This window comes from Danio aesculapii, chromosome 3 (assembly GCF_903798145.1).
Source record: "Danio aesculapii chromosome 3, fDanAes4.1, whole genome shotgun sequence".
Lineage (NCBI taxonomy): Eukaryota > Metazoa > Chordata > Actinopteri > Cypriniformes > Danionidae > Danio > Danio aesculapii.
This window is the reverse complement of record NC_079437.1, coordinates 27,077,456-27,103,864: the sequence shown is the minus strand read 5'-3', so window position 1 is coordinate 27,103,864 and position 26,409 is coordinate 27,077,456. Positions and strand designations below refer to the sequence as shown.

Genomic DNA, 26,409 nt, shown 5'->3' with positions numbered 1-26,409 from the left:
GTTGATGCTGCATCACCTTTTTAGATAGCCTATAAAAATGTTTGAATAAATTAACAGCCAATTTCATTTTGGGTTGAACTAATCCTTAAGTAGAGAACATTGAAATATAATTGTGCTGACATTTCCATTTTCCTTTAAAAGATAAAAATATACATGTAAACATCAACTTTGTTTTCAGTGTTTGTACTGTATGTCATTTTTCAATGCCCTCACATGGTGCCGTCCCCAGCACAGTCCTGATTGAGGTTATGTAGCATAGCTGTTATTCGTCTTGCTCCTGATTGGTCTGCTGGCTCACTCTGGCTGAGGTCAGCAGGAAAGCCACAGCAGTACACAGTTCTCCAACAAAAGACACAGAGGCTAGAATCAGAGACCAGCCGAAGTAAATCTCGATGTCCTGCAGGGTCTTGTGTCCAGAAATGTCCACGGCCTCTTTGAAGGCGGCAGCAGAATAAGCCATGTAGACACAGATTCCAGCCAAGGAGAGCACAGCTGTGAGGAACAGAACATATAAATTGTAGACTGAGACACAAATATATAACAATATATAAATATAAAAAATGATCTTAAAGAGCATTTTAAAATTATTTTTCTGTTCTGTTTTTTTTTTGTTTTGTTTGTTTTTTTTGTTTTTTGTTTTGTTGAAGTTTATTTAGAAACTAATTTTGAGAGAAGCGCATGCTTATGATTGACCATAGCTGGTCCTGCATTAGCTAACGCATGATTCACCAATCAGATGATTTCTAACTCACTATAATAGCTAGAGTTTCTTACCTCGGTTATCTTCACCTTGAAGAATCCCCCATTCCACCCCTACTCCTCCCTTAAAACCTTTCCCTTAAAAGGATGGCATGGTGGCCCAGTGGTTAGCACTGTTACCTCACAGCAAGAACATCATGGTTCAAATACTTAACAGGCCAGTCAATGTTTCTGTGTGAAGTTTACATGTTCTCCCTGTGCTCTTGTGGGTTTCCGCCGGGTTCTCCGTTTCCTCCACAGTCCAAAGACATGTGACATAGGTGAATTGACCAAACCAAATTGAAACCATAGATGAGCTCTTAACAAGCAGTATATATCTCCATAGCAATCCCTATAATCTGTCATTAGCCATAAATAAGCAGGGGAGTTCTCGAGATCTACCTGAGCTCAAACTCCCCTCACGCCCTGCATATGTGAGGGAGCCCCGAGCTTGAGGATCTCATGAGCTCAGGGCTCTCTCCCGGGACAGCATTGCCAAACTTGCTTTATAATTAATCAGCTAAGTGTGAACTCTTGAATTTTGTTTGGTTTTGTTCAATAAAGGTTATTCCACCAAAAACTTAAAACATTAATATTGGTGTTATCAAAATTAATATACATGTCTGAAAACATGGCATCTTGTTGTAATTTTATGTAAGAAAATTAAATGTTTCTTAACGAAAACCTTTTTGTTTAAAATTAGGAAGACATGTCATCAGTAGTTTAAAGAACAAAACAAAAAAGATAATATTTATAATATAATATTAATGTTTTTTGTTTAGTTTTCTAGTACAAAAAAATCTAAACAATTGCTTTTAGATGGAAATTTTGATTACTGACATGTCAACAAACAAGCTGCTGAAAATTAGACCATGTTGCTCGATGCTCATTGTATGTTAAACTGCAGCATGAATTCACTTAGTCAGCAGTAGCCAATATAAACATATTAGAATATAGATGTATTACCAACAACTGAATCAACTGGCAATGTAGGACCAGATAAATACAAACAAAAAATACTAGTCAAAAACTTGTATTGTTAAATCTGTTTTTAAAAATTCACATATGTCCAGTTGTGTTATTTCATAACTTTTTTATTTTACTTTAAAAACAAAGAGAACACATTCACACAGAGAACTATGCACTAAATATTGTGATTGACAAGTGTTTTCTATGTATTTATGGCTGTGAAGTGCATTATGGGACCTTGATCTCCGCTCTGTCGGCTTTTGATGTTGAAAATTTACCTCTAGACTTTAACAAAGTGACTTTTATTGTCATTTTAGTAGTTTGAAATAATATAATGGATAAGAGCTAATATATGAAGAGTTTAGATGCAAAAACCTCTAAGTGCCATCTGAAATTATCCTCTAAAATGAGTATTTTTACCAGGCTCCTGCATGCGTGTTCAGTAATATCATTTTTATGGCAAAGAAGAAGTCCCTTTCCTGGTCTTTAAAGTAAAATATCTCAACATAAACAAAAGAGGCTGAGATAAATGTTCATTTTGATGGAAATTTCAGACAGCACTTGCATCTGAACTCTTCATATAGAGAAATAGCTCTATAAAAGCAGAAAATGTACTGCCAGTTTAATACAAGGTTTTGTATCACAATTTACAACACCAATCCAGAAAATATAGCACTTTAAAATAATAAAGATACTAATAAAAGTCACTTTTTCAAATTCTTCAAGCTTAAAAGTTGTTGAAAGATACATCAAGGTCCTATAATGCAATTCAAAAGCATAAAGAAACAACATATTATTAAAAACTTGAATTTAATGTGTACATATACATTACCTACACTGCAATACAATACATTGGTTAATGCTAATAATATATATATATATATATATTGCCTAATTTAAGCATTATTTTAATTGGTTTATTTTAAACAAACACTGCAGTTTTCTTGTCTATCAATTTAAATATTTAATTCCAGCATTTTTGTCTTTATTGTGATAGGACAGGAGACACTGACAGGAAGTGAAATTGGAAACAGACTGGAAAGGAAAGGAGGGTGTATAATCGGGAAAGGCCCATTAGTCAGGACTTGAACTGAGGACACCTGCACCAAAGTTGCAATATATTTGTCAGCACACTGACCACAAGGCTAACAGTGCCATCTTGTCTACTAATAATAACTCATTAAAGTCTTGCAGATTCTAATTGGATGCCATGTCAGTGTTTTTCTAATTCATCAATTGCAAAAACTGTTAGCTGTAATATGAATGCATTCTATTCATGCGTCAATCCATCAATGACAATAAAATGATAGTCTAATACTGTACAACTCTCCACAAAGGGGATCATTGTACTTTAATGCAGTTCATTCATGCTGGTACTCTTTTTTTTTAAAAAGCCCCTGATTTTGAGGACCCTCATCCTCATCAGAGCCCATCAGTTCCTGCTGGTATTTTAAAGAAAAAGGGCTGATGAACAATCTCCAAGAAGTTCATTCACTCAACTGTAATCTGCTGACATTTAGGGGCATCGCTGCATTACAATGATTGCATGTTTTCATATCAGTTTGATTAAGTTCAGGGTCCATAGTGGTTTAGTTGTTGTCGCCATGGCTTTTCTGTCATAGATACTGAGTGAATTTTGAAAGGCTTTTATCCTGAGAGAGACTTTGAGAGAACCTGTATTATTTCATGAATGACGCAGGAAAGTATGGTATTTCCTTTTTAAACATGAATCAGTGTCTGTATAATATAGCACCACCAGTGAAATGACTCCCAATAGAAATCTATTGTCGAAGATCTCATGACCAGTTTTTAAAGTTACATCATGAAAAGAATGCAAAAAATGACCTGAGTAAATGGATCCTAAAACCACTATAACAAACACCAGCATTTCAAGCATGAACGCTGAGTAAAAAAGGTCTGCTATGAGCAATTTATTTCTCATTTTGGAGGAGACATTCACTTTTTATTCTTCAGCATAAACTCAATCGTGTGTCTTGAAGCTGTATGATTTAGTTTGCCTACTGCAGTAAATAGGGACTGCCATAAGGATGTGCCTGGCCAATTGAAAAACCATTATGGTGCTCAGCAATTTCTGCTATTTTCTTTGGGTCTACTAACAATCTGACATACTGACTGAAAAACTGCTGCTTTTGTACGTGCATTACATTTATTTTTCAAAGAGCAATGCAAAGCTGAATTTTTAGCACCATTAGTTCAGTCATCAGTGTCACATAATCCTTATCAGCAATTTTTGTGTTTGCAATAACGTATTCAATTGATAAAAGGGCAAGTAAAGACATTTGTAATGTTAGAAAATATTTTTATTTTAAATAAATGCTGGGGAAAAAATCAGTAATACGGCTGTTAATTTTCCATGAACTGACAATTAAAGGTGCTGTATGTAAGTTTATGACTCTTCTAAAGCATAAAATACAATAATATGTTTGCAGATATTTAAGAAACATACCAAGTGAACATTGGTTTGGTTCTTTTAACCCCACAATGCCAGTTTAGCCAATTATATTTCAGCACTCGAGTTGCCTTCATGGGAAACAGTGTATTTCATTCATTAATTTATTCAGAAACTCTCTCATAGCACATGCCCATGACTGAAATGCGACTTCTGGTGAACAGTAACAGCCTCTGAAATGAGACGCAGATTCAGAGTTTCACATGAGGAGGTTAATCAGCAAATAATATAAATATTACAAACGTAAACATTAGGTGAGCAGGTTACATTGTAACACTGTGTCCTAACAACCCGCTACGTGACTAGATTTGCAATGAAAAGCAATTTTGCTATTTGCACCAGATGCAGCATGACAGAAATTTAAATACAGCTACTCAGAAGCACAGAATACTACACTGCAAACTTTCCATAGATATATACAGTACACTAGATATCGCATACGGACCCTGAGCATGGGTCAATTGCGCCGCCACATTTGTACAGTGCTCCCAGGACAAAAGTCATTCAACCACACTAGTCAAGACTAAAGCCACTAAAGTACAGGTGTAGTAATGAGCAAACAAAGAAAACAAAGCACTTAGGCATTACATTTCATAGGTAAGATTTCATTTTTTACCATATTGTATGAATTTTAGTGCTAAACAAGTAACGTTATTGATGAAAATACAGTCACTTACTGCATTGACCATAAGGCAAAGTAGCAGCAATTTGCACTCAATACTAGGCTTATGCTAGTTTTGTTGAATAAAATCAGCAAACAATGTGAATGAAATCTGACAACAAGACACTGATGACAGAAACTTGTATTATTGTCAGCTAAGTGATGTAACGGCTAGTTTTTATAGTAACTTATAAGAGTGCCTGATAACATAACAGTGCCTGTGCCTCAATGTGCATACTGTCAACCTTAAATTATTGAATATTACTAATGTTATATACCATGTATAACGTTTAACGTTAGATCAGAAAGGTGGATATGTACATTGAGACGCAGGTATATCGATGGTTCACATGAGTCGTTCATAACGGTGATTCATTCACACACAAATCACTCCCTCCGCATTAGAAGTGAAAGCAGGAGAAGGGGTGTTTCAGGACATATATCAGATCAAATTTAACGAGGGAGGATAATACATTACCATGCACAAAAACACATGCCCTTTGTCTGCAATTCCCATGCGGTCAACTTATCCATCAATATAGAAAAGTGATGTAAAATGTAAATTTTCATAATTTCTAAAAAATATTAGCATACTGACCACCGGGAAAACTCCCAATTATAGATACATGTTTATTTGTTTATATATCTATGGCTCCGGATGGCCAGTCCTCCACTGCACCTTGGTCCCATAATCATTTCAAAGGAGCGCTACCCTGAATTAAAATGGTGGCTCTATTGACGCATTCCTTCCAATAGACAACAACAGCGTAGGCAAGATGTATGTAAATATCTATGCATACTTTTAAACGGTTAATTTTACCATCAAGGTCTGAGGTGAAATATCTGCTGCTGCTTTCAGTAGTATGGCAATAAATGTCACGTAAAATGGCATTCAAACTCATATTATTAGCATTTAACACTGAATAAAGCACATGATCGATCTTCACCTGTGAGAAATAAAAGCCGTTTCTAAAATAAATTTCAGCTGTTGGTTAAGACAAAAACTACTTTTAGTATGGAAAATATTTCTTCTATCGTATGCCGTTCGTTGCTTTTAGTTAGAAAATGGTTTAAATCAGCCTTTAGGCTTGATAGTTAGGCAATCTGGCAATCTGCGCTTGTGTGCACGACAGAGGAGGAGCTGAGTGAAAATGTGTTTTCATCCAGGAGTGCAATACCTAGTTCAACCACTGCGTGTCTAACTTACATACTGCACCTTTAACAATAGAAAGCTATTAAGTAATACATTGAAAGTCATTGCAAATGAAAATCAGAATTGGATTAATAATTCAGCACCAATAATAACTGAGCACCATATCAGCAAAGTGGAATAATGTCTGAGGTATCAGGACATTGAAAATTCATCTTTGCCATCACCTGAATACATTACATTTTACATATTTCATCTCCCAATATTACCCTATAGGTCATGTTCATAAATATATGAATCATGAACATTCCTTTTTTTCCTCCTCAAGAATGCATTAGATTGATCAAATCGAGAGCAAAGATATTTAAAATGTTATTAAGATTTTACTTCATATAATGATGCTGAGGCGTCACGGTGGCGCAGCGGGTAGCATGATCACCTCACAGCCAGAAGGTGCTGGTTCAAGCCTCGCCTGGTCTGTTGGCATTTCTGTGAGGTGTTTGCATGTCCCGTGTTCGCGTGGTTTCCTCCGAGGGGTCTGGTTTCACCCCACGAGTCCAAAGACCTGCACTATAGGCGAATTAGGTAAGCAAAATCGTCCGTAGTATATGTGTGTGATGAGTGTGTATGGTGATGTGTTCCGAGTGATGGTTGCAGCTGGAAGGACATCTGCTGCGTATAAACATATGCTGGATAAGTGGTGGTTCATCTCGCTGTGGCGACTCAGATAAATAAAGGGACTAAGCCAAAAAGAAAATGAACAAATGAATGATAAATTATGCTGATTTCAACACTGAGGTTAATAAAAAATATCAGAATATTATCATAAGACACTGAGGACTGGCCTAATATTGCTGAAACTGTAGTAATGTACACTACCTGACAAAAGTCTTGTTGCCAATCCAGTTGTAAGAGCAACAAATAATAACTGGACACTAAGTTTCTTGGATCATTTGGAAAAGTGGCAGAATGTAGATTTTTCAGATTAATCATCTGTTGACACTGCATTCCAATCACAATTGCAGAAGACCTATTGGGAACCCGCCTGGACCCAAGATTCTCCATAGAAATTAGTCAAGTTTGGTGAAAGAAAAATCATGGTTTGGTGTTACATTCAGTATTGGGACTGCAAGAGATCTGCAGAGTGGATGGCAACATCAACAGCCTGAGGTATCAAGACATTTGTGCTGCTCATTACATAACAAACCACAGGAGATGGCAAATTTTTCAACAGGATAGCACTCCTCATCCCTCAGCATCCACATCAAAGTTCCTGAAGAAAAGAAGGTCAAGGTGCTCCAGGATTGGCCAGCCCAGTCCACCAGACATGAACATATTGAGCATGTCTGGGGTAAGATGGCCTTCTTGCTGTGATGAGACTATTATACTGTAATAAATGTAATTTATTATACTAGAATAAATACATTTCTAAATATATTAAAATATAAAACACTTATTTAATAAAAATTTTGGTAAAATAAATGCAGTCGCTTTTAAAAACGTGAACAAATCTTTAATGTTACCAAACTTTGGACCGGTAGCATAAAAATATTTTACAAAAAATAATACAAATACAAATACTAGGGCAACCACTAACTCACTTTTCCTCAGCTTATTTCCTAGTTTTTATCAGGAGTCATCACAGCAAAATGAATCACCAATTACTAAGTCAACAGTTTTGAGCTCTATCTCATAAAATCCAGCATCATCTGTTGAAAGTAGTTTCATCCATCTGGTTTTTGTTTTGAGCTGTGTTCATTACTATGAAAACTGTCTACAGCTCCAGATGTTCAGTCAGGTGTGCCGTGAGCAGAATGAATGCTCCACATGCACAGCACCACGAAGATCAGACAGAGGTGAAAGCGATGGTCCTGCTTACCCGCCGAAAGAAGCAGCACCCCGGTCAGCAGCAGCAGCAGATACGCTCGCGACAGCAAACTGATGAAGCCCAGCATTCCTCCAACCAAACAGCAGGATCACGCTGAGTGGCAGCAGGATGATGAACGTTCCCTGCATGTCTGGAGAGAGAAGAGGGCTCAAGGTTGTCAGTGGGGGTGCTCCAAATCTCAGCTCATTCTTGCCCATTCTTTCTCTAGCCGGTCATGCTAATTGGACTAATTGAGAAATTGCTATTTCCTTGGTGGGCAAGCAAAACAATCACAGCCAGACCACTGGAGCTGTTAGGAAATTTAGTGCAGTTTTTGGGGATTGAGTCCAATTCATTTTCTTAATTAATCTGTCTAATGCAAAACTTTTTTTTAATTGAATTGTTGTTTCCTTCTGAATATAATGAGCCTAATGAGGACCATTTTTAAAGAGCTTCTAATGTTGTTTGTTCCGCATTGTGAGAGGGCTTAGCTTAGCATAATTCATTGTTAGTATAGTTTAGCATAGTACTTAGCATAGTTTATTGTATAATTTTTTCTATTTAAGGTGAATATGGCTGGGAACTATACTCTCATTCTGGCATAATAATCAAGAAACTTTGCGACCATACCATGAAACATCCATGATTTGTGGATTCCCTGCAAAATTTTACTCAAGTTAACCAACATGTTTATCATTTGCATTTGTTTTTAAGGTCTGTGAGCGTTCAGGCAGTTTAAACATTCAGGCAAGAAATTGTAATGCTTTTAACTTTAAGAAAGATTAATTGTATTTATACGATGTAGACTAGTGATATTTGTTTATTAATATTTTGCTGCTAGACAACCAGAAAACCATTTGTGGCATTTCATTTGCATCTTTGCTCCACTTTCAGGGGCCAGACTGGGACAGCATTTTCAACCGAAAAAAGTATAGAAGGTCAGGCCCAAGGAATAGCAGGGTGTGGTGGGGGGGAAGGGTGGGAAGCGCTTCTGTTATGAAAAGTGTGGGGGGGGGGGGGGGGGTTTGAAGTCACGCCTCTGTTTGTGAAAAGGGGGGGCAAGGCAAGCCAGAATCACGGTGGCAGGCCAGATAGAGCGTCGGGCCTGCTCCCGGTGCTCCCTATGGCCAGTCTGCCCCTTCCCACTATTATTTCATGCAGATGCACTAAACTACAAAATCACCCCAATCATGACTTATACCAAATAGAGCTGTTCATTTCATTTGGAAAGTATACTCAATATCGCTAGGTTACTTGCGTACACCCGGTTCTCTGAGAACAGAGCGAGGTATCTCACTATGGGAAACGCCTCAGGCGTGACAGACTGTGGAAGCACCAATTACACACGTCCGTCCGAGGACGGACAAATCACAGCTCGCGATTAGGAGCCCACCCTCTCCTTTATAATCCGCTGTGATTCCCCGCATCGGCATTCGAAGCACGCTCTTCCCGAGTGTAATGCGTGAAGGGAAGTCTGGTGAGATACCTCGCTCTGTTCTCAGAGAACCGGGGTTACGCAAGTAACCTAGCGTTCTCTTTCAAACATTCGCTCGGTATCTCACTATGGGAATGATATATACCACTCCCGTAACGCATGCTTTCCGAAGCCCCGGACAGAATCGGTAGAAAGACAACCTTTCAAGCTTATAAGGGACACACATTAAGAACCGCGTGAGCCAATGAAGGCGCGGTGACGTCTAGGCGGTAAAACCTGATAAATGTATGCGGGGAAGACCAACTTGCCGCTTTACAATATCTCTTACCGAAATCCCTCTGAACAAGCCCATGAGGTAGCGATACCTCTTGAAGAATGAGCTCTTAAACCCTCTGGGGAACGAAGACCCCTAGATGTATAGGCCAGTTCGATCGCCTCCACTATCCAGTGCGAGAGCCGTTGAGATGAAACAGCCTCACCCTTACGGCGAGTGGCCCATGACACAAATAACTGATCGCTTCTCCTAAACGATCGCGTCCTGTTCACGTAGAGGCGTAACGCCCGTACGGGACACAAAGTGTGTAACTTACTCTCCTCCGCTGACAAATGCGGAGGGGAGTGAAAGGCATGCAACTCAATAGCAGAACAGTTATAAGCAGAATCACTGACCTTGGGAACGAATGCCGGGTTTGGTAGCAGTTTAACCCTGTCATCATCCCGGCTAAATCCATGCACGCTTGATGCACCGACAAAGCATGCAGCTCGCTCACTCGCTTAGCTGAGACTAGAGCGAGTAGTAAGGCCGTCTTCAGTGATATGAGCTTAATAGGAATATCCTCCAGAGGTTCGAAAGGGGCTCGAGTTAAAGCGTCCAGAACGAGAGACAGATCCCATGACGGGACCAGCCGTTTCACCGCTGGTCTCACGCGCTTCACTCCTTTCATAAAACGGCATATAAGGGGGTGCCGTCCCACTGAAACCCCTTCGAACCCTACATGGCAAGCGGAAATAGCGGCCAGGTAAACTTTAATGGTAGAGAACGCTCTCCCATTATCCAGTAAGCTTTGCAAAAAGCAGAGAATATCTCTCACCGAGCACTGGAAGGGGAATAAACCCTTCACTAGTGCACCAGTCCTCAAACACACGCCATTTCAGGTCGTACAGTGAGCGCGTTGAAGGAGCCCTAGCGCTCGGATAGTGCTTATGACCTCCCGTGGAAGCCCGAGAGCATTTAGATTTAACCCTTCACGGGCCAGACCCAAAGGTTGATTGTTCTGGGTGAGGGTGAAATATCTGTGCCCCCGCTTGTGACAGCAGGTCCCGTCGCAGCGGGGAGCGGCCAGGGCTCTCCTTGCAGAAGTTCGGCGATCTCTGCCAACCACAGCCTCCCGGCCAACGGGGGGCTATTAGAAGGAGAGACAACCCGCTTTCTCTTACTCTGTCCAGGGTGGGAGAAATTAGACTTAACGGTGGGAATGCATACAGCAGCACGTTTGGCCACGGGTGCGCCAGCGCATCCACACCCAACGGCGCATCCTCGTCCTCGAGAGAGAAATACAGCGGACATTTTGCGTTTGCCCGCGAGGCGAAGAGATCTACGGCAGCCTTGCCGTACATCTCCCAAATTTGATTCACCACCTGCGGGTGGAGAACCCATTCTCCGTACGTCGGGTTGCCCCTCGACAGAAGATCCGCCCCCACATTTCTGACTCCCGGGACGTGCGTCGCGCGCAGTGAGCTCAAGTGAGCGGCGCTCCAGACAATCAGCTTGCGCGCTAGATTGTGCAGCTGCAACGATCGCGTTCCCCCTTGGCGGTTGATGTACGCCACCACCGTTGTGTTGTCCGTCCTGACTAAAACATGAAAACCCTTCAAGAATGGTAGAAAATGTTTTAAAGCCAGAAAAACTGCCATCAGCTCCAGCATGTTTATGTGAAGCTCGCGCAGTCGGTGTGTCCAACGACCGTTCACCGATCTGCCCTGAAATACGGCTCCCCATCCCGTTAGGGATGCGTCCGTAGTGACGACTTTTTCTCAGAGACACGCTCCCCAGCGGAGCCCCTGATCGGAATATGCAGGGGGTTTTCCAGTGGTGGAGAGCCATCACACACACTCCGTGGATACCCGTACCCTGCGCGCGAGGTGCCTGCGCGGGCACAGGCGCTTCGCGGGAAATCCAACGCTGAAAATCTCTCATCTTTAATAAACCCAGTGGGATCACAGACAGAGATGAAGCCATCATGCCCATCAGACGGAGACAGGTTCTGAACGAGACCAGGTTTCCTTTGCGAAAATGGGTCAGGCATAGACCGAACGCCGTAATCCTTCTCTCCGAAAGCATGGCGCGGTAAGTTACCGAGTCTAGGCGCAGGCCCAGATACTCTATCTCCTGGGACGGAATCAGCTGGCTTTTGGCGTTGTTGATTCTGAATCCCAGCCTTGTGAGATGAGACGAAAGAGTCTCTGCATCCCGCTCCGCGCGCTCGCGTGTGCGGGCGCATATCAGGTAATCGTCCAGATAAGCGGATATGCGCAGACCCTTGTGTCTCAGCGGAGACAGCGCTGCTTCCATGCATCTGCTGAACACCCGCGGAGCTAGACTGAGCCCGAATGGAAGAGTAACAAATTCGAACACTTCGTTCTGAAAGGAAAACCTGAGATATTTCCTGTGTGCTGGATAGATGCTTATATGAAAGTAAGCATCCTTGAGATCGATCGAGGCGAACCAATCGCCCCGGCGGATCGAACGAGTGAGAGCTCCTACTGTGAGCATCTTGAATTTGTACTTCCTTAAGTGCTTGTTTAAAGCACACAGGTCCAGTATTGGGCGCAGACTCCCATCTTTCTTTGGGATTAGAAAGTAACGTGAGTAAAAACCCGTCTGAGTTTCCTCCACTGGAACTCGTCTTATAGCTCCCTTCCCCATGAGGGAGGATATCTCTGCCTCCAGCACCTGAGCCGAATCCTCGTTTGCCACAGATGCTATAACCCCGTTGAAAGGAGGGGGTTTTCCAGCAAACTGAAGCCTGTAACCCCTGGTTACGGTTGCGAGGACCCACGGGTGCGGAGAACACTCTATCCAGGCCTCCGGGTGAAGAGACAGAGGCTGCTGCCGAACCGGCCCCACTGATGGAGTGCTGGCGCCCTCTTGTGGCCAGAGAGAAATTTGGCCAGAATCTGTTTGGCTCAGAGACTGGCCCGTCTCTCGGCTTTGAGCTTTCGCTTTTCTTTGTGTCTTTATTTTGTTTTTGGCTTTCTGCGCCCTCGGCATTGAGCCTGGATGCGACAGGGCATTTTTTATTTGCCATGAACACAGGGAATGAAGTGCTTTGTGACAACGCACTTGCGAACGTGTGCCTGAACTCGGCAGACCGCATGGTGGCCGAATGCTCTGCACATGAACTTGTGGAACTGCCGTCGGCAATCCACGGAACATTGTGTGTTGAGGGGAAGCTGAACTGGCCTGAACACAACTCTGAACCATTTCTCCGCCCAAATTCCACCTCCTCAGCATTTTTGCGGGTGGGGAAACAACCGTGGCGGACTGTGGAGAAGACATCGCAGAAAACCCTAGGTGCTGCCCGTCTCTCCTCTCCAAACATAGCGTCCTAGGAGTCCCTCTTCTTTTTGGCGGAGGGGTTAGCGGATCTGGACTTTGCAGCCGCTGCCGCGAATGACTGCTTTCCCCATGGCTTAGCGTTTGGAGCAGCGGGGGGGCGAGCCGTCTGCTCTGTGCTGTGGGGTTTAGGCGGTCTGGACGCACTGACAAATTTTCTGCCCTGCGTCGGAGGAGTGGGCCGAGTAGCAGGAACAGGAGGACGTGATGTCCTTTTACGAGGCAAGCAGAGGTCAAAAGTCTCCTCGTCCTTCTTTTTAAGGTCGCATCTCTGCCTCATCGACGCGACCGACTGACCGAATAACCCACTCGAGTCTACGGGAGCGTCGAGATAATCCAATTTTTCCCTGTCCCCGATACTCGAGAGATTCAGCCACAGCGATCGCTCGCCCGCAACGGCGAGAGCCATGGTACGGCCGGAGCTTTGCACCGCCCCGCGTGAGGCGCGCAGATTGAGGTCTGTAATGTTGCAGATCTCTTCCCAGACTGCCGGGTTTGGATTGCCGGCGTCCAGCTGCGTGCCAAGCTCCTCCAATAATTCGGCTTGATAGGCCGTCAGCAATGAAGTGACGTTCAAAGCCCTCACTGTTAGCGCCGAAGATTTATATACCTTCTGATACATGGAAGCAGTGAAGCGTTCCATTTTACCAGGGAGGGACGGTGTGGCCGATGAAACAGCAGCCCGCCTGTTTGGATGCAGGTGAAGAGCCACCGTCTGCTCGACCACTGGAGGGTTAGAGAGCCCTAGTCCCTCCATCTCGCTCACGTCGAGTGACGAGTAACCCTTGACGGGCACGCGGTTGGTAAAGGGTTTATCCCATGACCGCTTCATCTCCGTGATGCAATCTGGGAGAGCGGGAAGTAGTTGTTTTGCTGGGGGAGCGCGGGGAGCGAGCCTTTTCCCGTCATACACATCCCGTTTAACTCCTGGATGACCAGGAGTCACAGGCCACGCCACGCCGAGCTTGGCGGCAGCACGTTTGCAAACCTCTGTGAGGTCGCAATCCACCACGGTCGACGCCACCTCACCGCTTTGCGCGCTAGTCGGCCTGGATGTGTGGGAAGAAGGGCGGATGACATCCTCCTCCTCATCGTCCGGCTCATCTCGGAGGAGACGGGCTAGTGTCTCATCATCCTCCTCCTCATCCCCTTCCATCTCATCCCCGCCCGCCAGTAGCTGCTGGTCGAACAGCGGCTCATACACGGGGGATTCTACCTCCATGATGTCCCCCCACGAAGCAAGATCCCGCGGAGGAGAGGATTTGGCGTCATTAGCTGACGACGGAGCGGCAGAGAGGACCGGATCATCCTTGGAAGATGCCGCCACTCGAAGCCTTCTCTCCAAAATCCTCATCGGCATTGCCTGGCAGTGCACGCAGCTTTCGGTGTTCGCCAACGAGGCCTGGGCATGCTTCGCACCCATACATGCGATGCACATCGGATGTGAATCCCTGCCCGAGATCATAAATCCGCACGCTGACGGACAGGAGCGCGAAGAGGCCTCCTTCCCCTTCTCCACCGTGACTTTAGACATGGTGAGTCAAAGTCAGAGTTAGCTCGCCTTAACGCGTTAGCTATATCAGTTGCTGCTAGTAAAAGCAGTAAAAAATACTCCGTAACGAGCAAAGAACCCACGACAGATTCAGATGACTGAGCTGCGTTCGGCAACGTTAGCCTTGACGGTACGTTTGTGAACAGAGCAGCGCAGCCTGGGTGCTTAAGGAAAGTCTTCACGAGGAAGAGTGCTAGAATGCCGATGCGGGGAATCACAGCGGATTATAAAGGAGAGGGTGGGCTCCTAATCGCGAGCTGTGATTTGTCCGTCCTCGGACGGACGTGGTGTAATTGGTGCTTCCACAGTCTGTCACGCCTGAGGCGTTTCCCATAGTGAGATACCGAGCGAATGTTTGAAAGAGAACGTTATATGTATCGCAAAAAAATAAAACATCGCAGTGTCTGTTGTTTCCCATGCAGCCCTGGTGTTTTGTGTCTTTTGACATGGCAGCATGCAGTATCAAGCTAAAAGAACTTAGATTTTACATGCAGTGCCGCTCATCAGTGTCAATTCCAAACAGTGGTGGATTTAGACATGGACAAAACGGGTGATCGCCCAGGGTGGCATCTTGTTGGGGGTGGCACAGGAAGAAAAACGGCGCAAAAAAAACCCTACCCCAGTAAAAGCTTTGAGACACGCTTTACTTTATGCAGGTGTATTAATTTAAAGCGTTTATCCCAGAATAAAGATGTTAGGGCCCATTCACATTTGGCATCTTTTGCAAGGGAAAGTTTGTTACTCTTTATGTGCAACCGAAACAACGCTGGTGAAAGCAAACAGACGCATGTGCGCGGAAAAAAAACTATTCTCCCGCGCCTCACATATGCTTCTCCTGCTCACGGTGAGAATCCCGGTTGTTGCAGAGCAGCAAGTTTTGGAAGTTGACAAAACTAAAGTTTATATAATATGATGATGAGTTTATTTTAACTAAGCATGGCTATGAAGCAGAAAGGAGAGATAATGAGTAAGAGAGGTAAGACTTAATAACATTAATTCTCGGCCATGCGTTAGGTCTTAGACAACAGATAATTCCATAAAACGTTTTAGTCCATATTCTATAGAATTCCTTCATTTCCTTTTCAGCTTAGTCCCTTTATTAATCTGGGGTCGCCAAAGCGGAATGAACTTATACAGCACAAGTTTTAGATGCCCTTCCAGCTGCAACCCATCACTGGGAAACATCCACACACACTCATTCACTAAGGGCAATTTAGCCTACCCAATTCAGTCTTTGGACTTGTGGGGGAAACCGGAGCACCCGGAGGAAACCCACATGAACACGGGGAGAAAATGCAAACTCCACACAGAAACGCCAACTGACCCAGCCGGGACTCGAACAAGCGACCTTCTTGCTGTGAGGCGAACGTGCTACCCACTGCACCATAAGGTCACCTTTTATAGAATTGTCATAATTAATATTCATGCAAAAGATTCCTTAAGTGATCTTAGCATATCACTCCAGTTGTGTCTTTACATTGTTTTCCAGTTAATAATAATAATAATAATTTTGTAATAAATATAAATGATTTGCTTTATTTATTAAAAATAAATAAATATATTTATTTGTGGTAGGGGCAAGGTGAGCTATGTCTAGCAACGCCCTGGGTTTGGGTTGCTTTAATGGGCTATATGACGATATAATTAAATATAATATAATATAATTTAAAATAATAATATAAAATATAATATAATAATATGATTTGCAGCAAAAAAGGCAAGATAGGTCCAGTTTAGTACAATTTCAGTTTGTATGCTTTCTGATTTGTTTGTTTGAGTCAATTACATGTGTCCCAACCACATAGATGAGGAGGTGAATATGGGAAGCTCGCCCTGGGTGCCATTCAAACTACAACCACCACTGATTCCAAAGCAGAATCCGAAGCAGAGATACAGAGTCCTAAGATTGCCTGCTGTTCATCCAAACAGCAAGTGTGATTCAACAAGTATGTAAATAAGAACATTAACCAGCGGTTTACGAATGTACCTTCGGAAACATCTGTTAGGTATAGTATGAGCGATGTGGAATGTGATTACGGATAACCCAGGCGTTTTGTTTATAGAGTTAACATTTTCAAAGGTGAATAGCCCAAACAGAACAACTGCTTTGAATGTTATCAGTGGTTATCAGCTGATAGATATGGGCCAGTAGGGCCTTCTGCGCCTACTGGTAGGCTCAGAAGGCTGTTATCATCCATCCACATGGTACATTAGTATCAGCTATACTAATAGAGAAGACTACAGATCCAGATCTGTTTTTACATTACTGTGACGATTGGGTTTAGGGTTGGGGTAGGGGTAGATGTTACAATTAATGGGAAATTTAATAAATAATATAAATAATTCTCGTTAACTTCTGCCCGCAGCTGTATGTGATCTATAGCTGATTAACCATGTGGATAGATGATAACAGCCTTCTGAGCCTACCAGTGGCCCATATCTATCAGCTGACAACCACTGATAATGCCCATTCAATCGAGTGATTACATTCGAACCAGCTGAACAGAATCAAGCTTTTAATAGGAAAATTATCAAAACTCTTTTTTTTTGTGGAGATGCTAATGGTCGTCAGATTCAATGATATATGCTAAACTAAGCTAAGCTAACAGAGACAGAGATCAGCTGAATGGATTAATAAATGATAAAACTCAGTTTAACCACATTGGTCAGACACAGCACATAAATTCATCTTATTCTGAAAACAAAAGTGTTTGTTAGCTGAATTTATAATTCACTCATCCTCCAATTGCTCCAAACCTGTTTTAGTTCCTTTTAATCAGCTATTGACTGATAGTATTTTTCTATTCATGAGCGCATGGCTGAATTTATAAACACTGTCTGCACTCCAGTCCAGAGACATGATAGAAAAGTGCTGTTTTGTTTGTTTGTTTTGTCCATATCTGACCCAACAACCCAGCAATTTTTAGAGTGTACATTTATTTAATTATCCTCTTTTACGTTCATCATAAGAATGAAACACATAGGTTGACTAAATGCTTAGTAAATTCACATTTGTGTGAACTATACCAGCAAATTTGTATTCTTAGACTTTTCTTTTAAAAGGAAGCAGGGTTTTAAATTGTGTTAACCTTGGGTTAAATGCGGTGTGAAAAGCTCTATTGTAAGAGGTTGCAATTTGTGCCATAGATTTTTGATGAGGTCATATACATCTACATTTTAGTACAATAAGATTTTTTTTACATCATATGCTTCCATTCAAGTCATTTAAATGCACCACTGGGGTCATAATGACAAAATCCTTATAGACTTTTGAGTAGGTAATGACAATTAGCTTATCATTATCCAAAGAAGCACAGGAGTGTGTGTGTGAAAAGCTAAATTGATTTTATTTGTGTAGGCTGGAGCAGTCAAATCTCAGCTCTCGAGGCTTTGTGAGTACTGTACTGTTACATTTGATAGTTTGAATGTTCCTATTTTTTATGTCAGGCTCATGCTGAGGCTCTGACGTTTCTCACCTTGCAAGTGCAGTTTCTTGTCAAATGAATATTAATTACTGAACATGGTCTGTAGACTTGCACAGTTAATGTAAAGTAAATCAATAGATTGGGAAATACATTTATTTTATTAAGCAAGGTAACACTGAACTGATCAAATACAACAGTAAATAAATGTATAATGTTACAGATTTTGACTAAATGCTTTTTATTTGAATTTTCTGTTTTAGTAGTTTTCAGCACTACTAAAGTGCTAAGTAGTTTTCAGTAGTTTAGAAGTTTTCAGCACTGATCAAAAATTTGAATATATGTTTTCTGAAGGATCATGTGACCCTGAAGACATTGAGTTTTATGTTTTAAAATGTAATATATTTCAAATTATTTTACTGTTATATATTTTCATTGAAATTAATCACAAAAAAATGCAATCTTGGTGAACATAAGAGACTTCTCACACACAAAATTTGTTTAATCATCTCATCACAATCGATTTGTGTTGAAACAAAAATTAAATGAATTGAGTTAACTTGTTAGTTTTTACAAATTTAAGTGGATTGAACATAAAACAATCAAGTTATATATTCAACTGTGTATATATATATATATATATATATATATATATATATATATATATATATATATATATATATATATATATACATTTAAAGTCAGAATTATTAGCCCCCCTGAATTATTCGCCCTCCTGTTTATTTTTTTTCCCCAATTTCTATTTAACAAAGAAAATATTTTTTCAACACATTTCTAAACATAATCATTTTAATAACTCATTTCTAATAACTGATTTATTTTATCTTTGCCATGATGACAGTAAATAATATTTTACTAGAATTTTTTAAGACACTTTTATACAGCTTAAAGTGACATTTAAGAGCTTAACTAAGTTAATTAGGTTAACTAGGCAGGTTAGGGTAATTAGGCAAGCTATTGTAAAACGATGGTTTGTTCTGTAGACTAACGAAAAAATATATAGCTTAAAGGGGCTAATAATTTTGACCTTAAAATATTTTTAAAAAAATTAAAAACTGCTTTTATTCTAGCCAAAATAAAGCAAATAAGACTTTCTCCTGAAGGTAAATTATTATCTGAAATCCTGTGAAAATTTCCTTGCTGTGTTAAACATCATTTAGAAAATATTAAAAAAAAGAAAAAAAAATGTTTAAAGGGGGGCTAATAATACTGACTTCAACTGTATATATATATACAATACAAATGAGGACAAGGAAGCAATTTACACAACTATAAGAGCAACAGTGAATAAGTGCTATAGGCAAGTTTCAGGTGTGTAAAGTCTAAGAAGCAAAGCATTAGTAATGTAATTTTTTTGAATTATATATATATATATATATATATATATATATATATATATATATATATATATATATATATATATATATATATATATATATATATATATATATATATATATATGTATATATATACACAACTGTTCTATCTTATTGGCTGATAGCTGTGTGATATTTTGCAAAAAACAGCACTCGTCCAGCCTGCTACTCGTGTGATATTGCTCATATATACACATACACGCACACACTATATTGCCAGGCATTCTTGTAAGCCATTTTAGAAACCTAAGAGATTGTATTGATTAGAAGACTTTAAAAAAGTAACATAGATAGGAGCTTGTACATCTAAGATTAAAGATAGTACAGCATGCTGCTGCTCATGGATTTTTTTTAATGGCTTCACTATAGACCACCAAAGACTAACGATGTGATGAGAAGGAAACACGATAGACCAAAACCTGTTTTGGCTGAAATAAGATATCCACAAATCATTTACAAATCATTTACAGAATCATTTTCCACTTTAGAGAAATACAATGAAAAAGTCCTTGTCTGCTTTCTATGATAATAGAAGCCCAATTCAAAAGTCATCATAAGTGGCTGAGATCCATACAAGACATGTTTGGAGATTTATGCAAATAAACAGTTGTCATTCACGATCAAATCAAAGGTTGCTCACACTGTCATGTTATAATCAGGCCCGGCATTATTTTCACCCTGAAACAGCCACATTGTGTCTATCCATGAAATGATTGAGCATCTCAGCCTATTATATTTGTTGCACTTCTATTTCCAACATTACTCTGCACAGTTTTTCCTTCAATAAACAAGGTGCTCAAAACATATAAGCTATTTCTTTTATGGTTTCTCTGAGGATCATCTTTTGAGCGAACAATCCAGCACAGATATAGTGGAAAGACATATTGAACTTCCTTCAGGGGGGAATTTACCTAAGCTCGAGCAGAGGCTACTATCTAATCAAAGCTACCGCCTGGCAACCCAGACTTATTGAGTCTATTGTTCAAAGCAGAACAGAACCTAAATCCAATTTCAGCTAGTTTAGGGGTCTTGAAGCTGAGATAATCATAGTTTTACAACCTTGTTACTGTCTCTTGTGGAAAACGTTGGAGATGTTTCACGGTTTGAATGGAGCATGTGAACTTCAAAATCGCAATCAGCACAAATGCCTTGAACGGTTTAGTGTGATTTTATAATGTGCCATGTACATGATGGATATGAAGGCTTTCTTATGGCTTGGAGGCATTTTGTATGTCAGTTTCCTTCTGATTCCTGTAATATAAATAATTAACGCATTTTGCAAGCGGCTATAATTGAGATTTTACATTTATTGGCTCATTTCAAAACAAAAGAGATTATTATTAGAGTGATTGTTTAGCACTAAAAAGACGAGTGATTTGGAGTAATGTGGCATAGTTATCCAGCCATACTGCGATTATGCAACAAAAAAAACAAAGGGAAATCATTTTGTGGGGTCGACAGGCAGGTGGGCTTGCGATATTATGCTGAAACCCATGCCATGATTCACAGCGGTGCTCTTGGTACAGCTGTGTTTCAACCGCAGATGTTTCTGCCTTCTGATTAAAGAGTGTTTCCATGACAATCCAAAGATAATAGGGCAATCTAAAGGTATTATGTTCAGTTTCTTAACGTATAAAATTGTGCGTGATGGCATTCATGATAAAATAGCCACAAATCCCAATTTGGGCAAGCAGCCTATAAATTTAAAGGGACAGATCACTCAAAATTGAGAATCCAAAAGATGATATTTAAACAGGTATGGGCAAACCTTATCCCGGAGGGCTGATGTCCTGCAGAGCTTTGCACCAACACTAATCAAACACAATCTAATCAGTGGCTGCGTCTGAAATCAATAGGCACTACATTTGAATTTACTACACGACCATTAGAAAAGTATGTTCCATATAGTATGAGTAGTATGAATGGAACTCGGACCTACTACATTCGCTATTTGTCATTATTACGTGACCTATCTGCATTTATGAATTCTTTGGCATGGGATAGCGTAGCGTCTATTGGATGCCCACTTCAGATTCTCACCGAAAGTAGTAGGTCATCCAGGTAATTCTCACATACTGTTTATCGAATACTATAAATTTAGACATACTACTCAGCTGCATACTGTTTTAAACGCATAGGCAGGTGTATTTGATTAAGGTTGGAGCTAAACTCAGGAGGACATCAGCCCTCCAGGACAGATTTTGATAATACTACACACAACACCACATCAATGACAATAACTACCTCATATTATTATTATTATTATTATTATTATTATTATTATTATTATTATTATTATTATTATTATTATTATTATTATATACTGTAAAAATAGCTATGTCACATTAAAAACTAAAGTCTTATTGCACTGCTATTTTCTTTTATTTGCACACTGCTATGTGCCCTTATTTGTATGGTATTGTTGTAAATTCATTTTTATTTTTTGTATTTTTCTCTCTTAATTTTATACTAAATTTGATTTGTATTTAATGTATATTTACATTCATCTAATAGTGTTTTTACTACTATGCATCCAGTAATCTGTATGTTTCTTACCTTTATGTCTGTATGTGGCAGAATTGACAACAAAAATCTGGCTTTGATATTTCAAACAATGTTGGAAACAATTACTGATTGCCATCTATGTGGGACTTAGAATTACAATGGAAGTCAATAACAGCTGTTTTTCAACATTTTTAAAATATCTTCTTTTGGGTTCAAACTGATGACAGAATTTCCATTTTTTTGTTGGGTAAAATATATCCCTTTAAAACATATTCATATATTTTTGTTCTGTTCATATATATGCTAATATATTACATTATATTTGTGCATATACATTAGATTAGTCAGTACTGAAGCCAAATCTGGAGCTTATCTAACAAAATAACTTATGATAACAGTCCAAAAACTAGTACACCCAAATTTATATGTTATTTTATTGAAATTTTGTAGGTTGATTTAATTGTATTATATTTCAATCTAAATATGTTTGGTGACTAAAATACTATTTTAATAAATTTATCTATTTAATCTGTTTTGTTTAAATGCACCAAAATACATTGATAAAAATATTAATTTTCAAAATGGGGTTTACTTAATTAAAATTATTGATCATTTTGGCCACTGCATTAGTTCCCACATTGTCACAATATCTTAAACAGACGTGTAATTATAAGGCTGTAGACTGTAAAACAGGGATATGGCATCTGTTACTGGTAATAAGCTGTGTATGTCTGGCTTACTACTGATGTGTCAAGTTTCCCAACTCTGCCAGACTTAAAAGAAAGCCAGTGGTTTTTCTGGTTCATTACTGGGATGAATTTAATGGTCTTGCTTGAATGACAGTGTTTCATATTACAAATATGAAACACATTTAGAACCTATACATTTGTGAAATTGCATCATACTGTATATTAAATTCATTTAATTAGGGTTAGGTTATGTTTAGATAGTATTGTTTAATAAATTATGATGTACGGGTTGTTATGGTTTAGATGTAATCTGCATGCTACAATCATCATATTTTAAATTATTAATGCATTTTTCCAGACTCAATAATTGCAATAAAATATTTGGCAACTAGTAAAATTTGAAATATAGTGTCAACTTGCCCGCCACTGTCTGTCATAATATGTAACTATATACAGTTGAAGTCCCCCCTGTTTATTTTTTCCCCAATTTCTGTTTAACGGAGAGAAGATTTTTTCAACACTTTTCTAAACATAATAGTTTTAATAACTCATTTCTAATAACTGATTTATTTTATCTTTGTCATGATGACAGTAAATAATATTTTACTAGCTATTTTTCAAGACACTTCTATACAACTTAAAGTGACATTTAAAGGTTTAACTAGGTTAAATGGGCAGGTTAGGGTAATTAGCGTAGTTATTTTATAACGAAGATTTGTTTTGTAGATTATCGGGGGAAAAAACTGCTTAAAGGGGCTAATAATTTTGACCTTAAATTTTTTTTTTTTTCTAAATAAAAACTGCTTTTACTCTAGCCAAAATAAAACAAATGAGATTTTTTCCATAAGAAAAAATATTATCAGACATACTGTGAAAACTTCCTTGCTCTGATAAACATCATTTGGGAAATATTTAAAAAAGAAAAAAAATTCAAATGGGGCTAATAATTCTGACTTCAACTGTATATAATATATAGTTATAATTCTAGGTAATAATTGAAATACAACTAATGGTCTTGCGTTAATGATGGTATTTCATATGTCCAAAAAGAAATTAGAACCTACAAATTGGCATTTTGTATTAACAATATTAGATCTATCAAAAAAAAAATATATATATATATATATATATATACATATATATTCATATATATTTAAATATTAAAATTAGACTGATATTTAATAAGTTTAATATAATAGCACTTTCAAAATATGGTCCATTAGATGATGTTCGTTGATGTGTTTTCTAATCTGAATAAAAAATGAACAACACATTTTACAGTGTGTATTCATCTTTGTTAGTGTTGCTTAAGGAAAATAAAGCTGTTCATTGTTAGTTCAGGATAATAGTTCATCTGAAAACGAAGCTTCTTTTACATTTTGAGGATGATGAATATTTGCATTGTCATTCTGGAATACTGCCATATGTCTTCTTAATTTTTATTTGAACTACTTACTGCATCTATTAGGATTAAAGAATTGTTGCCAAACAAAAAACAAGCAAGAAACATATCAGTCACTGCAATAAAGATCCAAACACAGACTTTTTTGGCCATGCAGTATATATTAGCAACCTGTAGCAATATAAATCAAACTAAACAGAGAGCATTCGTGCTGTTATCACGTCAAACATGACACATCTTGAAACATCTGGATCTGGTGAGTGAAGCTTATCTTTAACAAATGAAGAGTGCAAAAAACCTCTAAGCGTCATCTGAAATTTTCTTCTAAAATGAGCATTTTAGCGTCCTATGTTTATGGTCAGCTATTTCATTTTAAAGGCAATGCCAATAAAATGTAAATTACTGAACATGCACGCACACAAGAGCCTGAAAATGGAGAAATGTCTAATTTTAGAAGAAAACCTCACATGGTACTTGGTACTGTATTTGCATATGAACTGCATAAATCAAAGACACAACGACGCCACTTGGATGAAATGGCACACAGATCTTACTTAGTATCTGTCTTTGTGAATCTGACAAGTTTCTTCCTGCTCCAAAAGGATTCATAAATGGCCAGCACTGGTTATGAACTGCAAGAGAGAAAAACTTCATCCATCCAAATAAAAAACCCATGCAGGAGAAATCAAGCAGATCATCAAACACAAAAAGTGACTTACAGTTACAAGTCCTCCAGAGTCCAGAATGGGAGCTGAGGGACACAGATGAGCTGTTTTCCCTCTTAGAAGTGTCAATGATGTACCAAAAATCAGTTCCAATCGCCAGAACGAGACCAATGAAGCTGAGGATCCCGAAGACGGCCACAAAACCGGCCAGACCCGTGAAAGTAACCTTCATTTTATCTGAATGTGGAAATAACTCTTGTTTCCTCAGAGGCTCGAGTGTGTCTTTTCCCTCAGCGCTGCCCATCTGGAAGCCCCTCGCTGGATGCACTGCTGTTTATCCGTTACCCGCTTCTGCAAGGTTTGACCAAAAGAGGGCAATAATGAGCCTCTCTCTCTCTCTCTCTCTCTCTCTCTCTCTCTCTCTCTCTCTCTCTCTCTCTCTCTCTCTCTCTCTCTCTCTCTCTCTCTCTCTCTCTCTCTCTCGCTCTCTCTCTCTCTCCCTCTCTCAATTCAATTCAATAATTGCGTTATTGGCATGACAAATGTTACAAATGTATTGCTAAAGCATTCGTAAAATGTACATTAAAAAAGAACATACATAGGCTGTATAATAAAAACAAATTAAACACAGTAAATAGAAGCCTAGTCGTAGTAAAAAGTATTATACTTAAGTATAAAAAGTATATATATATATATATATATATATATATATATATATATATATATATATATATATATATATATATATATATATATATATATATATATATATATATATATATATATATAAAATATATATAATAAATTAGATATCATATTATTCATATATCAATAAAACATAATAATAGATCAGAACTGCATTTAACAAACGACGTTTTAGGATAAAACAGTAATAACAAATAATAGTTATCAATATATTTACAATGATTCATTTATAATAATCTAGCTAGAAGGCTGCGAGATACTGTCAGTTTTTTCCCCTAGTAAATATTGAAGTTGTGTTTTATTGTCTAACTTAGTGAATTGAAGGTAAATGCTCTGGAGTTTGGGGTAGAATGTTTCTCTCCTTCTCTCTAATTCAAAATTGATTTATGGGCATGACAGTTTAGATGGAATCTGCATGTCAATTTATTTTAATCATCACATTTTTAATTATTAATGCATTTTCCCAGATTAAATTATTGCAATACAATATTTATTGGCTCATTTAAAAAACAAAAGGGATAGTGGTGATTTGAAAGATGAGTGGTGTCCACTGTCCCACCACTATCAGTCATAAATTAAAGTTATATTGCTAGGTATGTTGGTAAAGGAGAAGAGAAACCTGCCTGACAACTGACTAGAGGGGTTGATTGTTTACCAATCAAATTAATTGAGAGATCCCAGTGGTAATTATCTGATACAAACAAAGCTTCACATATTAATGTGAGAGAGAGGATGATATCATCTGTATAGCAATTACGGATATATAATTATCCATCATGGTTTTTAATCATCACTGGTGTGCCATAGTTCAAAGTGGATGAGTGGATGAGACACAGAGGGGTAGCGATAGGGTATGGGTGCTTGTGTGTTGGATAAAAATATCTGACAATTGATTTTTCATGAACAGTGATTAGTGAATATCATGGATTGTATTATTGATAATAATTATAATTAAATTAATAATGATAATAAGTATATTTAAATTATTTAATTATATATAATCAGCAATAACAACAATGTAAAAAAAGTTGACACAGTTATTTTAATTTAATTCAAGTTTCTATGCATAGTGCTGTTTCACACTAATTATTGTTCCAAAGCAGCTTTACTAAAGGTGGATGCTAATATATAACAATCAAAATCAGAAGACATTAAGTGAGGTTTGA

General features: G+C 38.8%; 1 protein-coding gene across 1 annotated transcript; it reads right to left on the bottom strand.

Annotated features, from left to right (window-relative positions):
- Positions 1–188: 188 nt before the first annotated feature.
- On the bottom strand, positions 189–24,873 carry LOC130221185 (transmembrane protein 114-like). Its single transcript, XM_056453541.1, is given in 5 exon segments — positions 189–492; positions 7,868–7,955; positions 7,957–8,006; positions 24,428–24,505; positions 24,593–24,873. Coding segments are annotated over 5 exon segments (696 nt in total). The 5' UTR covers positions 24,843–24,873; the 3' UTR covers positions 189–262.
- Positions 24,874–26,409: the final 1,536 nt, after the last annotated feature.